The 25,860-nt window shown below is 33.2% G+C and overlaps 2 protein-coding genes across 3 annotated transcripts; both read left to right on the forward strand.

Moving 5' to 3' along the window:
• The first annotated feature begins 399 nt into the window (after window positions 1-399).
• Window positions 400-6,223, forward strand: LOC142607749 (uncharacterized). The gene is given in 5 exon segments (XM_075779358.1): window positions 400-668; window positions 2,960-5,538; window positions 5,641-5,771; window positions 5,773-5,862; window positions 5,864-6,223. Coding segments are annotated over 4 exon segments (2,787 nt in total). The 5' UTR covers window positions 400-668; window positions 2,960-3,093; the 3' UTR covers window positions 5,985-6,223.
• Window positions 6,224-8,148: 1,925 nt separating this feature from the next.
• LOC142606856 (phosphatidylinositol:ceramide inositolphosphotransferase 3) lies at window positions 8,149-14,649 on the forward strand. 2 transcript variants are annotated; one of them, XM_075778214.1, is made up of 11 exons: window positions 8,149-8,398; window positions 8,490-8,579; window positions 9,685-9,771; window positions 9,864-9,932; window positions 10,602-10,682; window positions 13,023-13,094; window positions 13,249-13,309; window positions 13,400-13,502; window positions 13,610-13,705; window positions 13,783-13,829; window positions 14,179-14,649. In XM_075778214.1, the coding sequence occupies exons 1-11, from the start codon at window positions 8,366-8,368 to the stop codon at window positions 14,307-14,309; spliced, it is 870 nt and encodes a 289-aa protein (XP_075634329.1). In that variant the 5' UTR covers window positions 8,149-8,365; the 3' UTR covers window positions 14,310-14,649. The 2 variants fall into 2 exon arrangements, with proteins under 2 accessions (XP_075634329.1, XP_075634330.1); XM_075778215.1 differs by lacking the exon at window positions 13,783-13,829 and having other exon boundaries at window positions 8,221-8,398; window positions 14,179-14,310.
• The last annotated feature ends 11,211 nt before the right edge of the window (window positions 14,650-25,860 follow it).

The raw sequence follows: 25,860 nt of genomic DNA on the forward strand, positions 1-25,860 counted from the left end.
TGACGAATTTATTATCGTACTCTCGAAACAAACTTTTTTGTGTTACCGACGAGTACGACTCACCTGTGTATCCAATCTAATCAGGTTATGTGATCTGTTGAGAAAAAGATCCTAAAATATTGTGTCCCTAAGATATTAAAAAAAGAGTTTGACAAAAGTGGGGCAAGCCCTCCACGCCTCATGATGTGACCACCTCATTATCGCTCTTCCTTTTTGGCCGTCTGATGAAAACGATTGGTTCTCTCTCTCTGTGTCTCTGTACTCTGTTTTGACTGTAAGCACTATGCACCGCACAAAACAACAAATAAGCTACAGCCAGAAACTCTCACAGACACACACGGAGACACTCTATTCACACACTCTCTCTCTCTCTCACTCTCTTTCACTCTGAGAAGCTCTGGGTTTGCATTTTTTTTTGCTAATATTCCTGTACGTGACTACAACAGCTTTGGAGTTTGGAAAGAAAAAAACATTGGGATTACGAGCCAAATTACTTCTTTCTACTTGCTCTCTGCAAACACTTTTTAGCTCTCGTCTCTCTGATCTCTGTTACTTTCCTAACTATCACTGAGACCAATAATGCACCGACACTCATTACTTTTTCCTCGACCTGCTGGAGCTTCCATTAATGGCGGTTTCTTGCTTCTGCATTTCCAATATTGACGCTGGTATGCCCTATTTATGTTCTTAGCCTCACTGGCAAAATTCCCAGAAATATTTTTGTTTCCTTTCATGGAAATTTTTGCTTCCCATGATTTCTGTATTATGCTTAGTCCCTGTGATTTTCATTATTTGTCTGTTTTTTTTTTTTTTTTTTTTGAGTTCTAAACTCTAAAGTTTGCATCTTTAACTTGAATTAGTGAGTGAGAGAGAGAGAGAGAGAGAGAGAGGGGAGTAAAGTCTTATTCTTTGACATTTAAACCATGCGTGCACTGTTTGGTTCTCGGGAAAGATGAGAGGAAAAGAAAAGAAAAGAAGATGGTTCTTTTGAAGCATGATCCTACCTTTTTATTTTATTTTATTTGGGAGGGCCAAACAAGGCCTAAATGTTTAAGAATTTGAAAAAGAGATTGCGCTCTGGATTTTTGAATAGCTAGCTGGAGGATCCTTGTCTGTTCCGTTAGTTATGGGAAGAGGCTAAGCCTAAGCTACTACGATGATGACAGGTCATTTTGCCTTATCTTACGATTTTGAAAATGGGGCTTTCATGGACCACCTCTTTCTTCTTTTTTTGGCTTTAGGTGTTTGATTCTCTGGCTGCTTCTATGTCTATATACTATATACATTTATATATATATTGTCAATTGTCTTCTTTGTATCTCAGTTAATTTTCAATCCGTGCAAGTTTAATTTTTTTCATCATTGAGTGGAATTGTTTGGTTCTCAGAATGGATCAGCTCTGTGGATGACAACTCACCGCGGTCTTATGCTTTTGAAAATTCAAACAAAGGGAAAATATTAATGCCAATTAGAAAAATTGTGACCACAAGAATTGCTCAATGATCTTTCCTTTTGTATTGGAAAGTGATGAAAGGGTGGAGTGGGGAAGGGACTGACAATTCTCATTCATTTTCTTCCCCATGAAAGCAAAAAAGGTGCATTTCACTTTTTTCATGTTTTATACTTGTGTTTACAACAACAACAAAAACCAATCCTTAGTGCCAATAATTTGGAGTCAACTATGGATCGTCAACCGACTAGTCAAGGTCAGCCACATGTATTCATTTCCGCCATTCTATTCTATCTCTAGTCATACTCTCCGTCGCTTTTTAAATGGACATGTCATTTTTTACTACTACTTTGAAGGTTTAATGCGAGTGAAGGGTTAGTAAAATGAATGAGGAACGGTGTTTTGTGATGCAAAGAACATGGAACAAATCATTATTAGTATGTTTTTTCCCACAGGAGATTATCTTGTGATCTGTATCTTACATTTTTGTCATCTCTAATGGTTGGTTAAACTCCAGTGGACAATGGAAAACTAACTGATCATAACTCCAAATCAAACTACTGGATATGATTTCAATTATCACTATATGTAGACGTTTTATCAGTAAATTGAGTAATTTCAAAAATAAAAAATAAAATGTCCGGCCTCTTTGGTTTGACATGCCAAACAAATTGTGTAAAAGAACACTACTTGGGAGTTTTCTGCTATCTACTTGCATCCATGATAAGAAATTTTCTTTTGTGAGCTTTCCTCTTTCAGTCCTAAGTTCTATTACTTATTTTGTTAGAATAATGTGATTATGAGATGATGAAGAATCTAAAAGCTTATATTGAATGTTCAAATTGGATGATTTATGAGTTCTATTAGATATAAATTAACTGATAATGATGAATGATTTGTTGGCCACTTATACTTGGAAATAGGTCACTTTACTTTATACGCTATGTATTCTGCTCAGTCATGGTGATAGAAGAATTCTTAATCATATGTTTTTTAAACTGTTCTTATTGTAAGAATTTCCTGAATCAGCGAGCTTCATAGAGACCTTCTAATGTCATAATAAATACTGTAAAATGTCATTGTAAATACTGTTAACATCAAAATGTGGTTTGGTAGTCATGATCTCTTTGGTACCTGAGATTAGACATGGTTGGTGGACTTTAATTTTGCTAAGAATTTCTCCTTGTTTAAGGGGTTGCTATCGCTTCATTACTTTTGGTTGCTTGTCTTGTTGGTATATCAACAAAAGGACCGTTCCATATGTATGTATATATTTGCTATCATATTGGAAGACTCTTCTAATTGTACTTGTGGATCAATATAAAGTGGGTAGCCCTTCATATTGGCAATCCTTTCTTCAAACTTTTGTTTTAGATGCATGTAAAGCTGTGGATGTCAATTTCTTTCTTTTGTTGTAGTATCTTTTTATCCCAATTTCCCCTTCTTTTTCTTGGAGGACTGTGTTATAGTAATATTATAATAGTATACAATTCTTCCTTTTATTTTCAGAGCGATCTGTGTCTATGCGAACTTGGTTTGAAATTGAAAGCTGAAAAAGAATTGGGACATTCCTTGCAAGTTTCTGCAGAGACAAGACACTGATAATTGCAACCACTACAGGAATACCCAGAGCACATAGGTCCATGGAATATCATTCAGAGTTTAAAAGCAATTTGAGGGATCAACAACCTTTAGGAACTTCTGGGAAGCCCTTACTGCCCCAAGCAAGCCAAAGTATAAAGTTGCAAGACAGGTTAAAACCTGAAAAGCCTAGACTGTCATATGCTGATCTTCACAATGAAATTACTGGGAATGAAAAGGATATCCCTCCTAAATCTTGTCATGATCTCCAAAAACAATGGACTGATAATAAGGCAATCAAAGAAGATGAACTTGTCAAATACATGTCAAATTTACCAAGTTATCTAGAAAGAGGAGAGAACCGACAGGAGAAAGTTTTAAATGTTGGGGTCCTTGACTGGGGGCGCCTTGAAAAATGGCGTTACAGTCATAAACAGGTACCAGATGAGAGTAGCCAGAATTCGCCATCTAGTAGTATTACATCATCATCATTTTGGACAGATGGATCATCTGCTCCTTCTAGCAGAGGTCAGAGTCGCTCTCCTGCTCGTCCAAGGGCACATCGTCCTTCACTGCAATCTCATCTAATGTCATCTTCCATAGAAGGCCATTCTCAAGAAGTCAAATTATTTGGAGGAAGTATTGGAAAGTTTCAAGATCTTAAACCTTCCCAGAGTAGCATCTTGCTTGGGCAGGAAAAAGTCATCAGAACAGATCAGCCTTTCTGTAGTACGGTAATCAAGAAGGAAGAGTGCAGGAGAAAAGATCCAGACCGAAAGATTGATCAAGAAAGTACAGTTATCCCAAATGCCCCAATTTGCACAAAGGAAAAGACAAAGATTCAAGATGGTGAAATTAAGAAGAGAGTAGAGAAGCTGCGAGAACCAAATCCAAATAATTTTGACCAAGATGTATTTGGAAAGCACAAAACTGTTGTTCTCCTTTTGCCAAGAGATCTCCCCCAAAAACATCATTCTGCAGTGTCCCAGTTTTCTGAATTGACAACATCGTTAGGTCGTAGATCAATGGAAGCAAGTCAAAAGAGCTTTTCACAGAGTTCTAAGGAGAATTACCATGCAGAGGTTCATTCTGATATCCCACACTCATGCCCACTGCCTTGTGAAGTTGACAGTGAACACTCTCTGCTAAGGCAGCCTGGCACCTTAGATAAAAGGAGTGTCAACGTATCATCTGTTACATCTCACCCAGTACCACGTTCAGCTAAAGTAGGAACCAGTCCATCCAAATCCAGAAATTTAGGAGAGAAAAGATCAACCTTAATGCCCACCAATACAACAAATGAAGCTTTGAAGGTGTTGGATGTGAAAGTGAGCAACGTAGCAGATGAAAAAGTGCGAAGCTCTTCACCTTTTCGCCGACTTAACATTAGTTTGGGTAAGATGAGCAAAAGTTCCAGCTCCAAAGAGGGTTTGGATACACATCGGCTAAACTCAACATGTACTGTTGCTAAATCTGGCACAGAGAAAGCTGTGGCCTCTGCTTTCTTGGATACTTCAAACACCGATAATCTCAATACAGCCAGAGCCAGGTCCAGCCCTCTGAGAAGGTTACTTGACCCATTACTGAAGCCAAAAGCAGCCAACTGCCATCACTTTGTGGAGCCAGTTGAGAGGGAATCAATAACAACGGTTAGGGCAAGCAAAAATTCCAACGGACAATTAGATTCTTCGGGGAAATTAAATCTAGATACACCAGTCCAAGCTCTTTTGCAAGTTGCGATTAAAAATGGTCAGCCTCTGTTCAAATTTGCTGTTGACAATGACAGCAATATTCTTGCAGCCACAATGAAGAAGTTAAATAATACAGGAAAGGGTGAGTACAGCACAGTTTATACATTCTTTACCATTCAAGTTAAGAAGAAGAATGGAAGTTGGATAAATCAAGGAGGCAAAAGCAAAGGCAAAGGTCAGGATTACATTTCTAATGTTGTTGCGCAAATGAAGGTTTCTGATTCTCAGTTTCCCAATATGATTAGACAGCATTGTATGGATCAGTTCAGCATGAGAGAATTTGTTTTGTTTTCCGTGGACCTGAGGCAGGCAGATCAGCAAACCTTTGACTTTCAGCCAAATGATGAACTTGCAGCTGTTGTTATCAAATTTCCAAAAAGTATCAATAGAGGTGCCACTGGGGACGGGTGCCAGGGCAATCACTACAATGATTTGTTAGAGGTTGGTTCAAAAGAGCAGTTACCTGGAGTGGAATGTTATTCCAACACTGGGGAAAATGTTCAGAAGCTGCCTTTTGTCAGTATGAAGAATCTTGTCAATGCAACGGTCATACTTCCAAGTGCTGTGCATAGTATACCAAGTAAGGGAGGACCTTCATCATTGATTGAACGGTGGAAATCGGGTGGGTTATGTGACTGTGGGGGTTGGGATTTGGGTTGCAAACTCCGGATCCTTGCCAACCAGAATCAAATCAGTAACAAATTGGGTTCATCCAAAGCTTGTTCGGTAACAGATAAATTTGAGCTTTTCTGTCAGGTACTAGTCTTTTGCTTGGACAATGCAAATGTCCACTGTATTATACTAGTAACTTCCAATAAATGATGCATTTTTATTTTATTTGTTATTACTTGTTTACAGGAAGGAGTTCAAGTCAATCAGCCTTTCCTCAGTTTGTCTCAATACAAGGATGGGATCTATTCAGTTGAGTTCAGTTCTCCACTCTCAATTTTACAAGCATTCTCTATTTGTATAGCAGTTTTAGACAGTAAGAAAGCATGTGAGCTTTCAGAATCAAGTGACTTTTGAAGAAAAAAAAACATCAGAGGAAACCACATCAATGCAAAAGGATGGAATAAGGGCTCCCTATCGAAATTGAAGAAGTTCCTGCTAGATATGTCTCTTACCCACCTCATTTTCTAGTTGGGAAGGTCGAGATTCACATGCAGAATCATCTTGTAGTTACACACTTATGGTTTAGGTAAATAATTTATGTTGTTTTGGTCGGCATCCCTTAAAACCTCTAAGGGGTTTGTTTACTAATGTGGATCAAGGTATGTCATTGTTATGTGCAGCCAAGGAAGACTCGTTGAACTTACTATGCCCTCTATTGTAGCAGGGAAAAGTTACAAAATATGTTACTTTGACTACAAGTAATGGCAAATGTACTAGTGTAAGAGAAGCAATCTTTATCAATTTTCAGTGTTCATATAATGAGTGAATGGTATTTTACTTATCCAGTTACACTTGAACCTTTATAAACTTATGATTTGATTATTGCATTTAAATCTCTTTTAAGAGTAACTATTTCAAAGAAATTATATATTTACGAGATACAGAATAATAAGGCCATTAAACTCCTTTTTTGGATTGTGGGATACTAGGATCTAATTAGTTCAGCCAGTAAAGTCTGTTGTTGTCAAATAAGAATATTAGATTTAAATCCTGTTAATACCAAATAGAAACCAATTGGTATGTCATGTGGGTACTGCATTTCGTGGCTGTACAGTTAAGCAAATGTGGTTGGTGGCTTCTAGTTAAAAGCATTACTATCGTAGTGTGAAAGCCATAACAACTGTAACTAAGGTGTCATATTTATTTGGTGTAAGGTTTGTTGTATTGGTAGCTGTAGGATTCGAACTGCTGGCCACATGAATGGAATCTGTTCAGCTTTTCTTTTCACTTTCTTTTGTTGAAAGGTTTATGTCGAAATGAGTGACACAATAAAACAAGTTCGAAGCCAAAAAAATAAAATAAAAGTGGGCTAGTCTCTTTTAAATTGGGCCAAACTTGATTTCGCTTTTGTGATTTGTCCTTGCGCATGAACCAATTGGACATTTCTAAAACCTTTTAAACAATGATGGAAGTCAATTCTGTGTGCAATTCAGTGGGTCACTCAAGGCAGCAATCCCCATCTCAACTTCTTCTTTTTTGCCTTTTTGGTAAGTAGGTCCATCTTAACTTTGTTTCCACTTTCACTAATAAACTCCTAAGGACCACGGGCCCATACTGAAGCCCACTCTAGCCAATAGGCCATTTGACCTAAAAAAAAAAAAAAAACCACAACAACGACCCAAATATTAATAAAACAAGGAATTCTAACTGTAACTATGAATTGTTATTAGTACTAATTTGACTCTATCAATAAAATTATTTTTTTATCCACTAAGACGATGAATTGTTATTACCACGTAAGATTGGTAGTAAAAGTGTTATTGACATAACATCTCTCTTATAAAGGGTAAGACTTAGATGCTGTTCCTCAAAGATTTTTCCATGTAAATTTTTTCTTATAAGATGAAAGTGTATTTTTTAATTAAATAATCACATGGCTAAATCTTAAAAAGAGAACCCAAGGAATAGCTCCTAAGGTATTGTACACAAATTTTTTTCCTCTAATAAAATTCCACTCCAAAAATATAAGCTTTGTAGGGGTGGGGTGATAAGGGTTGGGGTTCAAGTTTTTTAGAGGAAATTTCACATACATATACACTTAAATTAGATTAAACTAGAGTAATATGAGAGCCAAAAAAAAAAAAATGCTCTGTCCATAACATTTTTACAACAAATCCAATGTGTCCTATTGTTATAAATTTTATATATAAATTCACCACTAATATTCCTTTTTATCCCACCAATAACATCTGCAGTATAGTTTATCATATCTTAAAAATAAATAGCTAGATAGACTTAGAAGTGAAGACATTTTTCACTTTTGTTCATTAAAAAAAGAAGAGAGAGAGAGAGAGAGAGAGAGAGAGACCCATGATTTAAACAGATCATCGGTCCACAAGTGATACACGTGATACCTACAACGCACGAGCTGTTTGCATTTTGCCAACCGACTTTTCTTCGTTGGTCATCATCGTCAAATAAATAATAATTTTGGCGTTTCTTATAAATTCGTTTCGGTATTTCGCAAACTCCAAACTTAGTTTCCAACTGCCTCCCCTCATTTGCCTCCATATTTTGACACATATACAAGAAGAGAATGCCAGAGAGAGAGAGAGAGAGAGAGAGAGAGCGTTTTAAGTTTTAATTAATAATAATTGGAATTAGTTGAAAATCCGTTGGTGGATGTGGATTAGATACGAGACTCTATCCTTAATCCCGCTTTTAAATATTTTATTCATTACAACTGATTTGTCTGTTTCTTTAATTATTATTATTATTATTATTAATATATAAAAAAAAAAACTTTTTTTCTGAGGTTAGACGGTTCAAATTCGAATTTGAAGCAATTTACGTTTTAACTTCAAATCCAGAATAGCATAGCATAGCATGGTGCTTTTTATTTTTAATTTTGAATGATGATTGAACCTTCGGATTCCTCCATATCAATTTACGTTTAACCTCCGATTCCAAAATGCCTCTTTACAATGCTCGCGAGGCTCCTAAGGTCTCTCTCTCTCTCTCTGCCATTTTTTTGTTTTTTTGTTTTTTGTTGTTGTTGTGTTTTTTGTATATTTATTATTGGTTTGAATGTGAAGCTTTGGAGGAAAATATGCACAGAGGCGTCAGCAGAGGTTTCGCTCCTTTCAGAAAATTGGAAGCTTCTACTCGCTGGACTCGTTTTTCAGGTTCTCTCTCTCTCTCTCTCTCTATATTATTCTTTGTTCTTTTTGATTTTTTGATTTTTTATTTTTGTAAATTGCAGAATTAGTGTTGATAATTTGTTGTATAATAGAATGTTTTTGTGATTTAGTAAATATTAGTTAAAAAGAGGTTGAATGACATGAATACATAGGCAACATGTTGGTTTTAATTGTTGGTTCTGCAAATTAGTAGCTGAAAATGAATTGCCTGTTTGGAGTTCTAACAAATATCGAATCAACGCCAAGGTTTATTCGCGGAAAACATTGTATTTAATATGTAGTAGGAATGTCTGTTGATTGATGATAATGTTTTTTTTTTGGTTTTGGTTGATGATTTTGTAAATAAAGCAAAATGCTTAGATTAAAAAAAGAGGTTGCGAATATGGTATTAGCACACTGAGTTCTTGATTTTTCTACCTTAGTAGCTATGCATGCAACTCACCCTAGGGTATTGACATAGTTGTACTTAAGTTTCTCAAATTTGGTACCTTAGTGAAAGACGATTGATGGATTTCATGAAGCCTTTTTAGTCTCTCGCGGCTTGAATGGTGTTGAAGTCTTACACAATTATACACTGCTCAAAGAGTTTAGCTACTGGTGGTGATGAGAGACATCGCTGACATTACTGTCCTTTCGCTATATTCTTGCATCTTATCAAAATTTTGTTTATATAGGATGATTGAGGTTGCTTCCACAATTTCATCGGATGATTGGCAATGTTCTTTTTTGTGGATCACAAATTTAGTCTTTCAAACACTTTACCTCAAATGGAGAGCTATGATTTTTTTCCTTAATATTATTGTTCACCTCCGATGGAGTTTTAGTATCCTTTTTAATTTTTTAATTTCATTTTTCTTACCTGACTAACTAACTATTGGAGCAACCAAAACCATCCTTCTTGATGGATGTTTTTCCATATTACATAACAAAGTGCTTTGTTCTCTCTCTCTCTCTCTGAGTCTCAATCTCGTTCATGTCTTTTTTGCATTATTGGGCTTTTCTTGTTTTGAACTTTCTCTGTAGTATCTTCTTACATGTCAAAATTGGAATTATTCAGATGCTGATGGAATAGTTTTGTTTCCATTTACAGTATGTCCATGGATTGGCTGCTCATGGTGTCCATTATTTACATCGGCCAGGACCAATACTTCAGGATGCTGGGTTCTTTCTTATTCCAGTGGGTACCACTTTTTGGATTGCAATTTGGTTCCATAATCTTTGATGTAAGATTGCAGTAGCATTTATTTCCTTTGTTTTTGTGTATCTTAGGAAATTGGTCAGAGCAAAGCATATATGAGTGAGTCTATATTTAACTTCATCTTCTTTTCCTTTATCTTGGTAAGTTCCACTCATCCCCCCTGTTACAATCAATTTTTTTAGAAATCTAACATTGATTTATTTGGGTTTGGCTATTATATTTGTTACTAGGTTAAGTGTCAAAATTCTCAGAGATTTTTGTTTATAATTTGTGTGACTAGCATTCCCTGTAGTCTGTAGAATCAGCTACATCTAATTTAGAAATTCATTCAGCTTCTCTCTCTCTCTCCCCCCCCCCCTTTTCTCTCCGCTTCCCTATTTTCGAATGTGGTACAATTTTTTTTGTTTTTTTGTTATGGTGATGATAGATAAAATGACTAAAAATAAATGCATATGAAAATACATTTTTGGTAATACAATCTCCTCCCCCCCCCCCCCCCCACCCTCACCCCCCCTCTCTCTAAACTTGCTGACTCATACCTTGTATATTGTATACATGCATAATGTTCTGCTATACATAGTCTCTTTGGTTTTATGTTATTAGTACATGTTGTGTCATAATCATCTATTAAAGCTATGACTGAGTGAGTCACATTCAAGGTGTTCTTTTATATCTTATTGTCTTGACTGGTTTATTCCCATTTTTATCAAGTTCAACTAGCTTAATTAGCAGTGTGCTAATAAAATTCTCTCTGGTTTTATTTTTATTTTATTTTTGTCCTCTCTAATATGCTACTGATTCTCTTGCAGTGGACTTTTCATCCTTTCTTCTTTCAGAGCAAAAGAATCTATACGGTTCTGATTTGGTGCAGGGTTCTTGCTTATTTAGTTGTAAGTACAGATTATTGTTATTATTTATTGTGTTCTGCTGAAAATAAGCTCTTTAGATGTTTTAACTGCACATGCTTCATGAGATCATCATGATTGATATCTCCTTTAGGAAGAACAATGAAGGTTGTGCTTGGTTTTGCTTCAAATGAGTTGTTTTGTTGTTTATAACTGATAAGAAAATTATTTTAAAGTTCTTGTTATTGGAGAGATCTTTTGGGTTAGGAACTGACTCTTTGTTCTGGTAAAACATTCAGCAGCAGCTTTTCAGTGTGTGCTTAGTATGTATTGTTTAAATGTTTGTTAGGATTTCAACCTCTAGAAATATCAAATTGTTTAATGTGCCTAAAATTTGAGTCAATTTTTTAACTCCTGAAGAGCACTTTCATAAATCAAAAATAATTCCACAACCTCATAAGCATAGTCTTAAAAAGCAAAAGCATGTGATGTGGCATTTTATTTTCCATTAAACAAGTCCTCAAGGCATAAGGTGTAAACCTTTTAAGATCTTATTTTTTATATTAACAATTATAAATTATTTTCCAAAAGATCAAATAAATTATTTAAAATAAATATTAAGGTGTAAATATTTTTCTTTGTTTCCCTTACACGCCTTTGTTTTGGTGGAAAACGGTTTTGGAAATGACCAGTTTTTTAGAAAACATTTTATGGAAACTGACTTGGTTTCTTTTTTTTAATTGCAATCCTAAAAATGTGTTGGAAAATATTTTCTGGTGTTTGGTCAGTAATATGTGTTGTAATTCCAATAGTTGTATGAATTAAAACTTTTATTTATAAAATGAATATAATGTAGAAGTACAAAATCAACCTAAAATTATTTTTATTCACAATAAATTAATAAAACCCTTAAATTCATCCTAAAAGTCAGTAATATTTGAGACAACATCCAGCCAACATGAGCGATTATTACTCCTTATTCATCATCAGTGTCTTTCTCAATATGGAGAAATTGCAGCTTTAAAGAGAATTAATGTGCTGCAGCTGTGGTTTTGTTAACATATTTCAATTCAATAAAAGAAAATTAAAAATGGGTTACCTTTAGAAAATCAATTCAGTGTTTGCGATTAAAGTGCCTAAGAAGAGAGGGGGGGGGGGGATCCCAAATAAATGCATCACTAACTACTATTCGCCCATCCCTCCTCCCTTTCTTCAGGCATCTACTATATTGTCTTTCACCTTTCTCCAACCATGTCCAACCCGCTGTAAGACCTTAAAACTGAAATCATAGAGAGAGTGGGTGAGCTTTGGGCATCTCCCAGATCTGTAAATGGTCTGCTACACTGCCTCCACCACATTCCTCTCCTCCAGCCTCAGGGATTTCTTTACCACGTTGGCCATTCACATGGCCTCCATTTTGAAGCCCTTCTATCAACCTAACCATGCCCAACCTTCAAAAATTTCTGCAGACCTATCAAATCCTGATTCCCTCAACAACTTTAATGATTCATACACCCCATTTGCGGCTCCTTCATGAAAGTCATGCCATGCATAGAGAACGCTTTTCGATGAGTAAGAAAAACAATCACAATAACTAGGATAGATTCAAACAATCAATAAATTGCGAACTCCCAAAACCAAATCAGTCTTATAAAAAAAAAAACAAAACAATGAAATATAAATTACCTTTATATCAGAGATGGTGACAGACTTACTGTAGTGTAGGGGGGAGAGGTCACCAACGATATCAGAGGGCGTCAAAATGAAGTGTAACATAAGGGGATAAATATTTTTTTTCTTACCGTTGCAGTAGGCATGCACCATTGGATATTATGTAGTGTATATTTGGAAAGTTTGCACCATTGGATTGATTTATGAGATGTCTTCTACAGACTTGGTGCATATGCATTTAAGTGGAGTTCAGTTCTATCACTTCAATTGATCAAGTGATTTCATTAGATGACACTAGTTATCAGGCTTGTCGCTTTTAATTGAATATTTTTCTACTTGTCTAGGAATACCAGGCAAGACACTCTTCTGTGAAAATTTTACAAAGAGTGCAATGGCTTATGTGTGAGCCCCCAGGCTATCAAAAGAAAAATGCCCTTTTCAGTATTGATATTGCTTTTCTTTTCTTCTCTCCTAGAGCAAGAGGAATTTATCTAGTCATGAAATTATTATAATTTTTCTTAACATTGCTTTAGTTCTTCTGTGTTATTGGCCCATGCATTAAACCACTTGTACCCTGTTCCCCCCCCCCCCCCCACCACGCGCGCACACCTTTTATTCAACCTATTGAAGGTTGAAAAAATGGAAGAAATAGTACCCATGTTATCTTGGTATATTTTAATGAAATTCCTTTAGGCATTTGTTGTATTTCTTTAGGGTTGTCAAATTCTCCGGATCATCACATTCTATGCAACTCAGCTTCCTGGTCCAAACTATCACTGTCGTGAGGTAACTCTAAACAATTCCACATAATTTGTTGTCAGTTTGATGATATAATCTCATGATGCTTATTGCTGCTTTGTCATAAGAAAATATATCTTTTAATATTATTAACATGTTATTAAAGTAAGTTTTTACAATCAGGTACAACTGTCTCTTTCAGGGCTCAAAATATGCCAGACTTCCTCCTCCAGAAAGTGCACTTGAAGTGATTTTAATCAACTGTAAGACTTCAATTAGTCTGCTATTTTCATTCTATAATGCTTCCATAATTACATACAAAATGATGCTAATTGATCTATATTAATGTGCAGTTCCTACTGGAGTGCTATATGGCTGTGGTGATTTGATTTTTTCATCACACATGATTTTTACCTTAGTATTTGTCCTGACATATCAAAAATTTGGCACAAGGAGGTAAATAATTACTATCAATTGCATACTAAGCTTCTTCTGCCTTAAAAAAAAAATCCCTGTTTTACTAACCCTAAATTTTTTGATACTCTTGTGGTTTCATCTTGCAGGTGCATTAAGCAGTTAGCTTGGTTATTTGCCATTATTCAGAGCCTCCTAATTATAGCATCTCGCAAGCATTACACAGTTGACATTGTCGTCGCATGGTAACAGAAGGATTCTGTTCTGCTATTGAATTTATTATTATTTGTTTTACTAGTAGTGAAATTCTATTATTACACAGGTATACGGTAAATTTGCTAGTGTTCTTTGTTGACAAGAAATTCCCAGGTTAGCTTTAACAATGATATTTTTCTACTTATTTCTGCCCTAGGTTATGGTTGAATGTGATTTTCTGAAAATGTCCAATGTCTCTTAATGAAAAGTGGGTCGTGTTATTTTAAATTTTCAGTACAACACTGAAGGAAGATAAGGCTGTCTCTGATTTAGGTGATGGTGATGAGGTTGCTGTGGCAATTATCTGAGCTCATCTACGTTTCCATTAGTAGCATTAAGACCTATTGTTAATAGACAATATGTTTCACTAGTTTAAAACTGGACAGAATTTCAGAGACAATTATTGTTATCACTTGCTGTAGCATAATCTCTCTATGTGGTGATTTAGTTTTCTCCATTGCAGAGTTGCCAGATCGATCCAGTGCCTCTACATCTCCACCACTACTACCTTTGAGCACCAAAGATAAGGATAGCAAGAACAAAGAAGAGCACAACAAAATCCTTAATGGGAATTCTGTGGACGTGACATATTGAGTAAAGAAAAATCATATTGAGTACAAAAAAATCTGTGAATATTTCAAATCATCATACCTAATATATGCAAGGGTTGCTGGATGCTTATTCTCCTGTTTGAAATTGTAAAGGCTTTCTTTTAAGACAGAATGCAAATAAAAAGCAAGATTTAAGATAGGAACATAATGGTATGCAGTGCATATATGATAGCATGAGCTGAAGATAGCTATGCTGTCATTATTATATTTTTTAATCAATCCGACCAAAACTTTTGTAGACCTTGATAAAACATGATTCCTATTAGTATTATTCGTAAATGGAAAAGATTTATATTAGTTTGTAAAATGCAAATGTTGGATTCTTCCGTTTGTGTTTCTGTTGTGTCACTGTTTGTTAATGTCACTGTGTTCTTGGTGAACTGTACTTCCCTACTTAAACAGTTCATGTGTCAATTCGTTATTTGAAATGTTAAAGTTGTAATGTAACCATGTGTGATAATTGAATAATGAGTGGAAGTATGAAATAATGAAAAAGAGAGCATACAAAGGTGTGTTACAATGTAGGGTTTATATGCTAGAGAATACTTGACTAACCTTTTAGGCTAACCATAGACTAACATAAGGTTAATATGCTTGTTCTACAAGTACATGGGCCTACAATTGTTTGGGCTACTTGGGTCATAATATTATAAAAGGAGATAGAGAGAGCAAGGAGAAAAGCGGTGGTATACTTTTTGGCTTAAATATGTGAACTGGGTTGTCTTTATTAAAGTTCTGCTAAGAAATTTACTGTTAAGTTCATTGCCTAAAGTTTGGTCCTTGAAATTGATAAGCTGATGGGGGCAAATCATGCAGAAGAGAGAGACCATGGTTACTTCAATGGTGTCACATAGCAATAATTGTCTCATTTATAGAACATATGCATATTTTCTTTTAAAGTATGTGAGACTCTTGAAATAGAAGATACATATATATCTAAATGTGTGAGATAACTTGTGTCACATGGGAAGTCGGCATGGCTTGAAAATTTTACACAGAGACTAGAAGAGAAGGCATGTGATGCTTTTTTTTCTTGTCAATTAGAGCTGGCATGAGCCAATGATGCAATTCCATGATAATGATGCTTGTCTGATGTCCCACCACAGCAACTTACTAAGTATATTCCCTTTTCATAAGAAGTTGAAGCATGCATGAAAATGGAGACAGCATTTGTTACATCACATGCCTTTCTTAGTTTCTCCCCTTCAAAGGGACTGTTCCATTTTCCTTTTAGTACTACTACTAACATCACATCTTCTCTTGCTCAGTCCTAACAGTGTCAATTGTATGAAAAAAACGAACGCGATCATTGAACAAGCACGCACTTCCTTTCTGACCTGTTTTGTGCAACCTAAAAGTATGGCTATGCTGCACCTAGCTTTGAATATTTTGTGTGTATGACTGTACCTTGCTGTCAGAGTAGGCAGCAGTTCTGAGCCTCTGAATAACCAACAAAAAAATAAAGTAGCCACAGCAGGAATCATCCCAATCTTTTATTCCCTCCACCAATTAAACATCAATAATGGATACAAGTTATAATAAATGCTGTGTTCCTAAACTTATTAATCTTGATTAAGGATATTCTCAAATTTTTCTATCAAAAAGATAATTATCGTTTTTATTATTATGAATGACTTGAACTCACATGGTAATAAATGTTATTCATGCCAAATCAACAATACAATAAATAAAGTTTTTAATTACTTTTTTGTTTTTTTAATCTTAAAAATTGAAGAAAATTATTTTTATATATATAAGCATCATGTGGGAGATATGGAGTTTTGCACATTCTTTTAGACTCTTTCATGTACGCTTTCACCTCATCAAAGTTTGCATTTATGTCAAATTGTTAGTTTATTGAATGTGTCAATAGAGTAAATAACTAAATACACATTAATTATTTATAGGTGTGCACTAATTATATTTATATATGTGTGTGTGTGTTTTATATATTCATTTCTCTTGAATCAATCATTCTATTTATCTATAAATATAATGTGATTTTTTTTTAGAATCAATATAATATAAAAGTTGAATATTAAAACTGGTAGATGTATGCTATGATGACACTAATTCATTATATATGAAAAGTTCATATATTTAATTGGTATAATATGGCCAGACAATGGGAAAATTATTAGGTACTCCTGGAGTACCATAAATGTGTACTCCTTCCTCTCACATAAATGATGGGTCACACCATGAATTTAATTATTGGGACCCACCATTCATGTGAGAGGAGAGAGTACGTATTTATGGTACTCTGAGAGTATATAATAATTTCCCCAGACAATGACATGTGTCATAAAATTATTTTTGAACATATCAATGTGGCTGTCATAATACTAAACACATGACATATAATTTAATATTTTGAATTAAGTAAATGTATTTATTTACTATGCTATTTATGTTCATGTTTTTTTTTGAAAAGGGATCATTCATTCATAAAATCATAATAACATAACATCATGTTTTAATTCTTATTTATGGCCATTAATTATTAATTTGTCATTTGCGGAATAATTTTCCTAACTATTGCACTTCCAACTATCAATTATTAATGTATTATTACAATTAATTTCTTCTAAATGTAAATCAATTTCTTCAATAATTTTTTTTTTCATAATTAATTTCTTCAATAATTTAATGTAAAGAAACCAAATTCTTTGTTTTCCAAAGATTGTAGCAACTCAAATCCAAATTACCTTATAAATCCAATTTTACAAGTTTTTTGATCCGTTTTTTTTCCGTACCCTTAACTTTAAACTTGGACTTTTCTTTTTCTAAATTTCTTATTCGTATCAATGCGTATCAAACTTGAAAGCAAATGCAATAGGCCAGGCTCATTTCAATTTAGTTTGCAATGCAATTTCTACCTTTGACTTTTGTGTGTGTATATATATTTTATTATTTATTTAAGGAATTTTTGACTTTTTTATAGTTAGTTTAAATATTCTTTCTCAAAAAAAAAATTTAAATATTAAAGCCACATGATGATCTTCTCATAACATGTTTTAAGTTTTGTTTCTAGATAGATTATGATACCTTTAAATAAGATTGACACCAACCCTATCATTGTAAAAGAAAGTTCACTTAAAGAGTACTATCATTGTGACAGTAATTGTTAAATTTTTGTTTATCTCTACTATTTATTTATTTTTTTGTGACAGTAATTGTTAAATTTTTGTTTATCTTTATAAGTTTTTGGTATAAGCGAGAATTAAACACCAGATCTCTTATATAACCATCAAAGACTTTACCAGCTGGGCTAACTGAAACCTACATTTATCTTTATCTTTAAGTATCAATATATCTCACAATTCTTTATTTCTTCTTCTTATATTTATTTTTTTGCTTTCCATTTTTTAGAATAATTTTTTTAAAAAAATAAGCATTTTTTTTTATACAAGATAGAATTTCTACTCTAACCTAATCTAAGTGTATATGTGTGTGAAGCTCCCTCCTAGAGACTTGAATGGTTGAACCTTGGCCCTTCCCCCCCCCTTCCCCGCGCACTCCAGAAGTATTTATACTTGTAGAGTGACTACCGCATCAAGACGTAATTTTATTTCCATTGTTATTTTTCTTTCAAATCAAAACTTCATGTATTAGATTGATAACAAATATATGATTAATTTGGAAATATTTTATTAAAATAAAAAAATGATAAAGAAATTAAAAAGGAATTGAATATCTTTGACGTAAAAAGAAACAATTGTTTGCTTTGCTTCATTATAATTTTTTTAATAGACACTACAATTTTTTTTAGTTATTACAAAAAAGTTATTAAAAAAACCATGCAACGCACGGACAATAGCTAGTCTATATATATATATATATATATATAGACAAAATTGAGAGAAAATCCAATAAATTCTAAATTGGATTCCAATTGTTGTCTAATTTCACGTCACGTGTCCTATTTAAGTTTTTTTAATTTTTGTTCTAGGTGAGTGAATGAGATGCAAAAGACGAAGAGTCTAATATAAATAAATCATTAAAAAAAAGCCCAATAAAAAAAGTAAATTCATGTGTATTTCCAAAAGAAATTAAAATAAAAAAATAAAAGAGGGAGAGAGAGAGAGACTACAATTTGAATCATATATGTGTGTAATTATAACCTTTTTTTTTTTAATTGTAGTTATGCACACACATGTGTGTATATATATATAAAAGTAGAGACCTCATTTGGGAATACATGAGATTCTACCATGTAACACTCTTGTGTGGACACTTTTTGGATTGGCACTTATGCTTGGCACTTATGCTACCCTCCTCAGAATCCCACATCGAATAAATACTTCCCCACTTTCTGCCTTATAAGCGTGAGCTGAAGGAAGTAGTGGGGAAGTATTTCTTCGATGTGGGATTTTGAGGAGGGTAGCATAAGTGCCAAGCATAAGTGCCAATCCAAAAAGTGTCCACACAATAAAAGGAAACTTCTTTTTGTGTGGCTTTGTACTCCCAGGGAAACTATTTTTTGTACTCCCTAGGGAACTTGTCCCACATCGAGAAAATCTCCTCCCACTTTCTCACTTATAAGCCTGAGCCGAAGAGAGGAGTGTACCATCAGTTATTAATAACTGATGGTACACTACTTCCTTCAGCTCACGCTTATAAGGCAAAAAGTGGAGAAGTATTCTTCGATGTGGGATTCTGAGGAGGGTAGCATAAGTGTCAAGCATAAGTGCCAATCCAAAAAGTGTCCACACAACTCTAATTTTACATTTTTTTTTTTTTTACCTCTTTTCATTTTTTTTACCGTTACCCAAAAGTTCACGTAAAATTATTTTTACTGTTAAATCATTAATCTCATTAATTGCCTTAGTTTACACCACACATTTCTCTCTTCTTTATGTTTTTTAACATACCTACCGTTTTATTATTAAAAACAAAATAAAAATTAAAGACTAATAGTAATAACTAACCAAAATAAAAGAAGATTCTCAACAAAAAAAAAAAAACCAAAATAAAAGAAATGTATTGTTTTACTATTACCAGAATAAAAGGCCTGAGATCGACAAAGATCGACAAAGTATTTGTAAGAGAAAGAAAGATGAATTTGAGGGGTTGCCATCTCCATTATATTGGCCTCTAACCACCATTAAGCTACCGAAACCCTTACGAGTATTTTTATTTTCTTTTTTCTTTTTATATTAGGGGCTTAAATGTGATTTAGGTTTGAGTAATTTGGGTAGATAGTTTTTGTTTTGAGTATAAAAGTAGAGTGAATATTTGATGCGCAATGTAAAACCATATTCTACCATGGTTTTAAATCATTTATAAGACACAAGCATACACACTTGTTCTATATAAGAGAGCAAATAACTCATGTGAGAGATTACGCAGTTCTGCCATGTGGCGCTTTGTTAGAGTAATTTTTCATTTAACTTTTCACCTTACCTTCTTTACAATTTTTTGGACTATAATAAAATTCTATTAGTATGATATTACTAATATCATACTATTAGTATGATATTACTAATATCATACTATTAGTATGATATTACTAACTCCACAGTTCAAACACTTTCCCCCTAGACCCCCAAGCACTTTATGCATGGGAATGTGCCAATTCAGTTACAAGGCCTTTGATACCACTAGCATATTTCAATAAAATAAATGTGAAATTATAGATTTTCTATGGTATTTTCATAAGCCAACTAAACATTAACATGATATTACAAAAATTTTATACTAACTTTATAGCATTGAAGAAACAAAAATTAAGATTAAACAAACAATCAACTTATTACTTACACCACATAATAACTAATTTATAATTTATATGACATTTACTCTATAGTCTAAATTCTTCATCCCCTTAATTTTGTATTACATAATTAATTTAACAAAAACATCTTCATATTATCACAACACTAGTTTATGTTATTACTTTAAAATATTTTGAAGGTTTTATCATATCTTCTCACATAGCAGCTCACAACATTATTTGTGCATCACACAAGTTCATTGCTAGTTTATAATAGTTAGAGTGTCATATTTATAAATTTATATGAGTTGGTATTTATCTATTATTATTTTTATATATATGATGAGTGTTATACTATTAACAAAAATTATATATATATATATAATCTCTCATATGTGGCATGTATATGAATCTCTCTTCTTCTTCTTTCTTTTTTATTATTATTTTTTGTTTGGAGCAAGTGTGTATGAATTTCATATCCATGTAATGTAAGAAATAACCCTCTTCTCTTTCTATGCCAGTGCTATCCTATCTTGGCTCCTTTACCTACTGATTTAAGGAACTGAAAATCCATAATTGGCCTTTCAATAGAAAAAGGGAAGGGGTGTTTTTCAATCATTACATATATATGTTGCATAAAATATTTTCTCGTTTTTTATATAAGATTTTGTCTTTAAAAAAATGTTGCACGTGTGCAAGGGTACTTGATCTTTGGATCGGTGGTCTCCTATTAAGGGGACGATATCTTACATCTTATACACAATTGGAGCTGTATGTGTCCTTCCTTTGATATTCAAAGAGACTTCACAGGTTCACATATGTGGATGTCACAACTCACAAGACTCACAACTCACACGTATAACATGAGCATTTGTACATGTACAAATTTCAACTTTTGCACATGAACTTATCTTAATTTAATTTAGCAATCAAAAAAGAAAGAAGAGAAAGGTGGGTGTTCCACCTAAAGGAGTCTCTTTTCGCAATTTAAGGGGTCATGTTTAGTGTCAATAATGATAGTGATATAATATGAACCTACCTCTCAACGTGAACCAAAGAAAAGTGCAAGAAATAGGTATTGCCAGGACATCTTTTGCTAAATGTGTATCCTAGTGGTCCTTTGAAGTTTGAACCAGCTTGGTGTTGTTGTTTTTAAATTAAGATAAATGGGCATGCCACCTTAATGTGATAAAAAAGGGGCTGACCTTTTTTACACTACTACATTTCCCAAATACAGGACCTAAAGCCTGCTGGGCTATTGCCAATTGGAGAGCTGCCAAAAAAAAAAAGATATCCTTTTTGAACAGGAGTGTTATCATTGTATTTGCTGAAATCCTGGCAAATAGACAATATTAAATTATTATGGGCTGTACACAGCTACTCTTTCTTGCCCACATGAGCTTTCCTTTCTGCAATTAAATTATAGTATGTGTTTTTTTTGGGTGGAAGAGCAAGCTATGCGTGTTTTTGGCTCTAAATTAAAAAATAATTTATTTTATTATTTAATTTATATTACTGCTATTTATTAATTTTATTGTACTTTTTGTTACTATTATGGATCTTATTGTACTATTTCAGCTAACTTTTACTTTTATCTATAATACTTTCAGTAAAAAGTTTTCAAATTCAGCAAAATAAGCGAATCCCAAACAATTTCTATATGTGGGTTTTTTTTTTTTTGGCTAGATAAAAAAATGGATTTTTACTGTGGGCTCATCAATCACAATTCTTAGATCATGTAATAGTAAGGATAATGTTACATGTACCATTAAGGCCTTAATTAGAGTCATTAGACTATCCTAGTGAGCACAACACATTTGTTGGAGTAACACTCCTCGAATCATTAAAATCCTACCCAATATTATATGAAGCAATACAAGAGCTTTCAATCACATAAAGTTGTGTGGAGGTGTTGTCTATTCACTATAAATTGGCATAGAGGCTCATGTTAGGTCATTCACAGTCAATGGTGGCTAGTGAGGACGAAGAGTCGGTCAACACTAAACAATATCTTCAGCTTAGGTTGATTGCTCCCTCATCATTTAGGCATGCTTAGTGAACACTTTCATTGTTTTATCAACTTTTTATTTTGGCACTTATCTTAGTTTATGGAGTATGTAATTGTATAAGCTTTTTATGAGGTATGTAAGTATGTAGTAGTGCATAGAAAAGAATACATATGATCGATCTTAATTAATGATTCATAGCTGACACTCAAATTTTAAAATTGTAGTTTTGTTTGTTAGTTTCTATTGTTGTATATAAGCTTTTTGTTGAAAGGTTGTCTAAAGTTGATAAAAATAATTGTATCCTTAATTAAGAAAAATACTTTTTTTAGAATGATTTTTTTATAAGAAATATAAATAGGCCAATAAACTAAAAAAGTCAAAAAGGGAAAAATTCCAAACTTATGAGAGCGGTGAAAGTCTTTGTTAAAAATAGGCTGCTATATCCAAATTTGTTAGCTATAGGCTGCTAGCAGTACTGAGTAACGTTAGACAGGCACCTCCTAAAATACAAGTCAACTTGCATGAGCTTAGTTCACTCTTCATTTACTTTTTTTTTTCTTTTTTTTTTCTTTTTCTAGCTGAATTAAGAAATCAGCCGTGTTAACGGATACTTTTAACCGCCACATATCTTTAGTGCGATGGTCACTCTATAAGTATAAGTGCTTGTGGAGTGTAGGGGCAAGAGTTGGGGTTTAAGTCTCTAAGAAGGAGCTTCACACACATATACACTTAAATTAGGTTAGAGTAGAATTCTATATTGTATCCCAAAAAAAAAAAAAAACGGATACTTTTAAACATTTTAATAGGTAATATAGAAAAGTTTTGATTCAATTTTTATAAAAAATATTAAAATTTTCAAAAAAATCAGTTGTTTTATTCTTTTCCAATAAAAAACTTTAAAAAATAGTTCTTAAGAAATTGTCAATTTTTTTTTCTTTTCCCATAAAAAATTTTAAAAAATATTCTTGAACCAATTCATTAAAAAATTTCTTGCCAATTTAACTCAATTTGCAGATGAAGCATGTGATTTTTTTTTTTTCAGTTACTTTTCACTCACGTGAAATCAAACTCTCCTTGGTGTGAACAGCATGAATTGGTTGGTAACTGTATCATGTGCCTTCATTCTAATGTGAATTCATAGGTAGTTCATAAATTATTTGACCCGTTGCCCGGAGCAAAATAACCTTGATCTAATAAACTTACAATATGGAAGCGGAAGAGACTCCATCCTTTGAGATTTGAACTAATCAAAACATTTCAGCGTATTAATTATTATAGTAAACCAAGCTGAGCTTCAAAGTTTGCGTAATTGGGTCGTTAATTAATTATTAAAGTCATGAAAGAGAAGGAAAAGTAGTCATTTTCCAATACAACTAATGACTCTACGGACCTAGTAAAAATTTGATTATATTATCTTTTTTAAAACTTAGCAGAGGGAGGACCAAAGTTTGTCAATCGGCAGGTCCCACTTTTATGATTATGAGTACCTTAATTTTAAAAAGCTCATCTTTTGGGGGTAATTTGCCTTTTACACCCACTGATATGAACCGCGTTAAATGGATGATACTTAAATTTGAATTTAAATTTAGATTTTAAATCAATGAATTTAAAATGCCTTAATATATAGATTTTAAAATTCCTTATTTCGATGTATAAAGAAAGATTTGAAATTTATTGAGGTATAAAAAAAGATTTCTAAAATTTAATGGTAAATCCTTATTATTTTTAATTATTAAATAAGATATTTGGATTTTAATTACCTATATTCAAATCTATATGCTCAAATCATGCTTTTTAGTCGATCCAATGTAACTAATCTCTTGAACTTGAAAAGAAAAAAAAATTGGATTTAATTTTATACTTATTTTTTTATCATTCATATTACCCATTAATTACATGGAAAATTTAGGCAATGATAAAAATTTGGTTTGAAAACAAATCTAACTGAAAATATCTCACTAGCTCTAAAACCTAGGAAGCCTTATTGAGAAAATTTTTATCATTGAGCTTGAATTCAAATATTTCAAATACAAATTATCCAGCATGTTATCTTGGGTCATAACACACACACACACACACTTTTTAAAGGTAAAGATTTGTAAAAGAAATTAGGATGCTTCAATGAAATATTTTGTAGTTTTTGTTAGTTCAATTGGTAAAATTTATTATCATTGATAAAGAGTATCGGATCAAATCATGCCTACACTAAAAATAAAATATATTGGTGTTTTGACCATATGATTCATAACAATTACCCCATAGTGGATGTCATAGACTCAAATATTATTTATCTTATACATACAACATCAAAAAAAATCTTCTAAAAAAAGACACATTTTAATTTTAAGGCTCATTTGATTGAGGTGATTATATGAATAATGGAAAATGGAGGAGTGAAAAGTAGGGAGAAAATGATGTTTATGGTTGTTTGGTTAAGGGGAAAAGGGGGGAGAATTTGGTGGGGCCTAGAGTTTTCTCCTTGCCAACCAAAACACAATGTTCCCAAATTAGGGAGTAAATTGGCAAAAAATATTTGGACAAAAATGCTCATATCACAAGGTTCTCAATTGGCTCGATTGCTTATTTATTTATTGTATATTTTTTCTTCTTCTTCTTCTTCTTCTTCTTCTTCTTTTTTCATTTTTCAATAGGGACATATAAGTCAATTTATATAAATTATATTTTCCATCTTCTTGCTTTTTACCTCAACAAAATAAAAAAGTTTTTCATTTTTTCACTTTTTCATCTCCCAACCAAACACCAGAAGAGAAAATTTTCATCCCTCTATTTTTCTATCCCATCTCCATTTTTTATCTCCCCACTTTCTATCCCCAACCAAACGAACACTAAATTCTTGCTATCGTGAAATTATGGTATTTTCATAAATTAAAAAAAAATCTAAATCACAAGAAGAAAAATAACACATGAAAAATATAAGTCCAAGGTACCATGAAAGCAATGAACTGTACCTTTTGTTCATATCAACATCTTGAAAAGCAGAAATTATTACTCCTACCTTTTATCCTACCATCAGGCTCACCAATTGTAAGTTGTAATATTTAAAAATGACATCCTTTTCCTATCACCCTGACCACAAATTATTTCACATGTAATTATCAAACCTACAACCCTATATCCATACCATATATGCCTAAAGAGGCCCTAAACCCAAAAAAGAAAAACAAAATGTAATTGGTTGATTCATTCCTTAGGATATGATGATAAAGACTAGCGACATAATTGAACCATTCAAGTAAATGCAACTTTACCTAAACTCAAGTCCAAGATGTTGTTATATACATGTACGTCCCATTGAGATTATCTATTTTTGACATTGACCCTTTTTATGAAAACGAAAAGTAATTCGCCGATCTATATCATTGAATCGAAAAACAAAAAACAAGAAAAACAAAAAACAAAAACACTTTCACACCTCGCTGGCCATTGGAAACTAAAAAAAACCCCAAACAGTAACAAAATGTATTTCCAAAAGAAACATAAAACAGAGAACTGAAAAAAGAAAAAGAAAAAAGAACGTTAGAGAAAATCAAAATCCTTTTTCAAATTCAATAACGAAAATGGGAAAAGAACAACGTAACTGTCCCCCCATACGGTCTCCACTTGCAAACGGCACCAACCTCCACGATATGATGACGTGTCTATACGCGAATGGCCAGTGCAGGCCACGCGCCGGGAGAGGAGTGGAGTTTCTGGCAACAGAAAAAACAGAAGGAATAAGAACTGTGCAGAGGAAAAAAGCAGAAACAGAAACATAGGAATGATTGATTTGGTTTTTAGGCGGTGTGAAA

This window comes from Castanea sativa, chromosome 8 (genome assembly GCF_040712315.1).
Source record: "Castanea sativa cultivar Marrone di Chiusa Pesio chromosome 8, ASM4071231v1".
NCBI lineage: Eukaryota > Viridiplantae > Streptophyta > Magnoliopsida > Fagales > Fagaceae > Castanea > Castanea sativa.

Excerpts from the sequence above, each read along its gene's own strand:
- LOC142606856 (XM_075778214.1), top strand. The coding sequence starts at position 8,366 with ATGCCTCTTTACAATGCTCGCGAGGCTCCTAAG. Across the intron at positions 10,683-13,022 it reads GGGTTCTTGCTTATTTAGTT|GGTTGTCAAATTCTCCGGAT; the intron begins GTAAGTACAGAT and ends GTATTTCTTTAG. Across the intron at positions 13,706-13,782 it reads GTTGACATTGTCGTCGCATG|GTATACGGTAAATTTGCTAG; the intron begins GTAACAGAAGGA and ends ATTATTACACAG.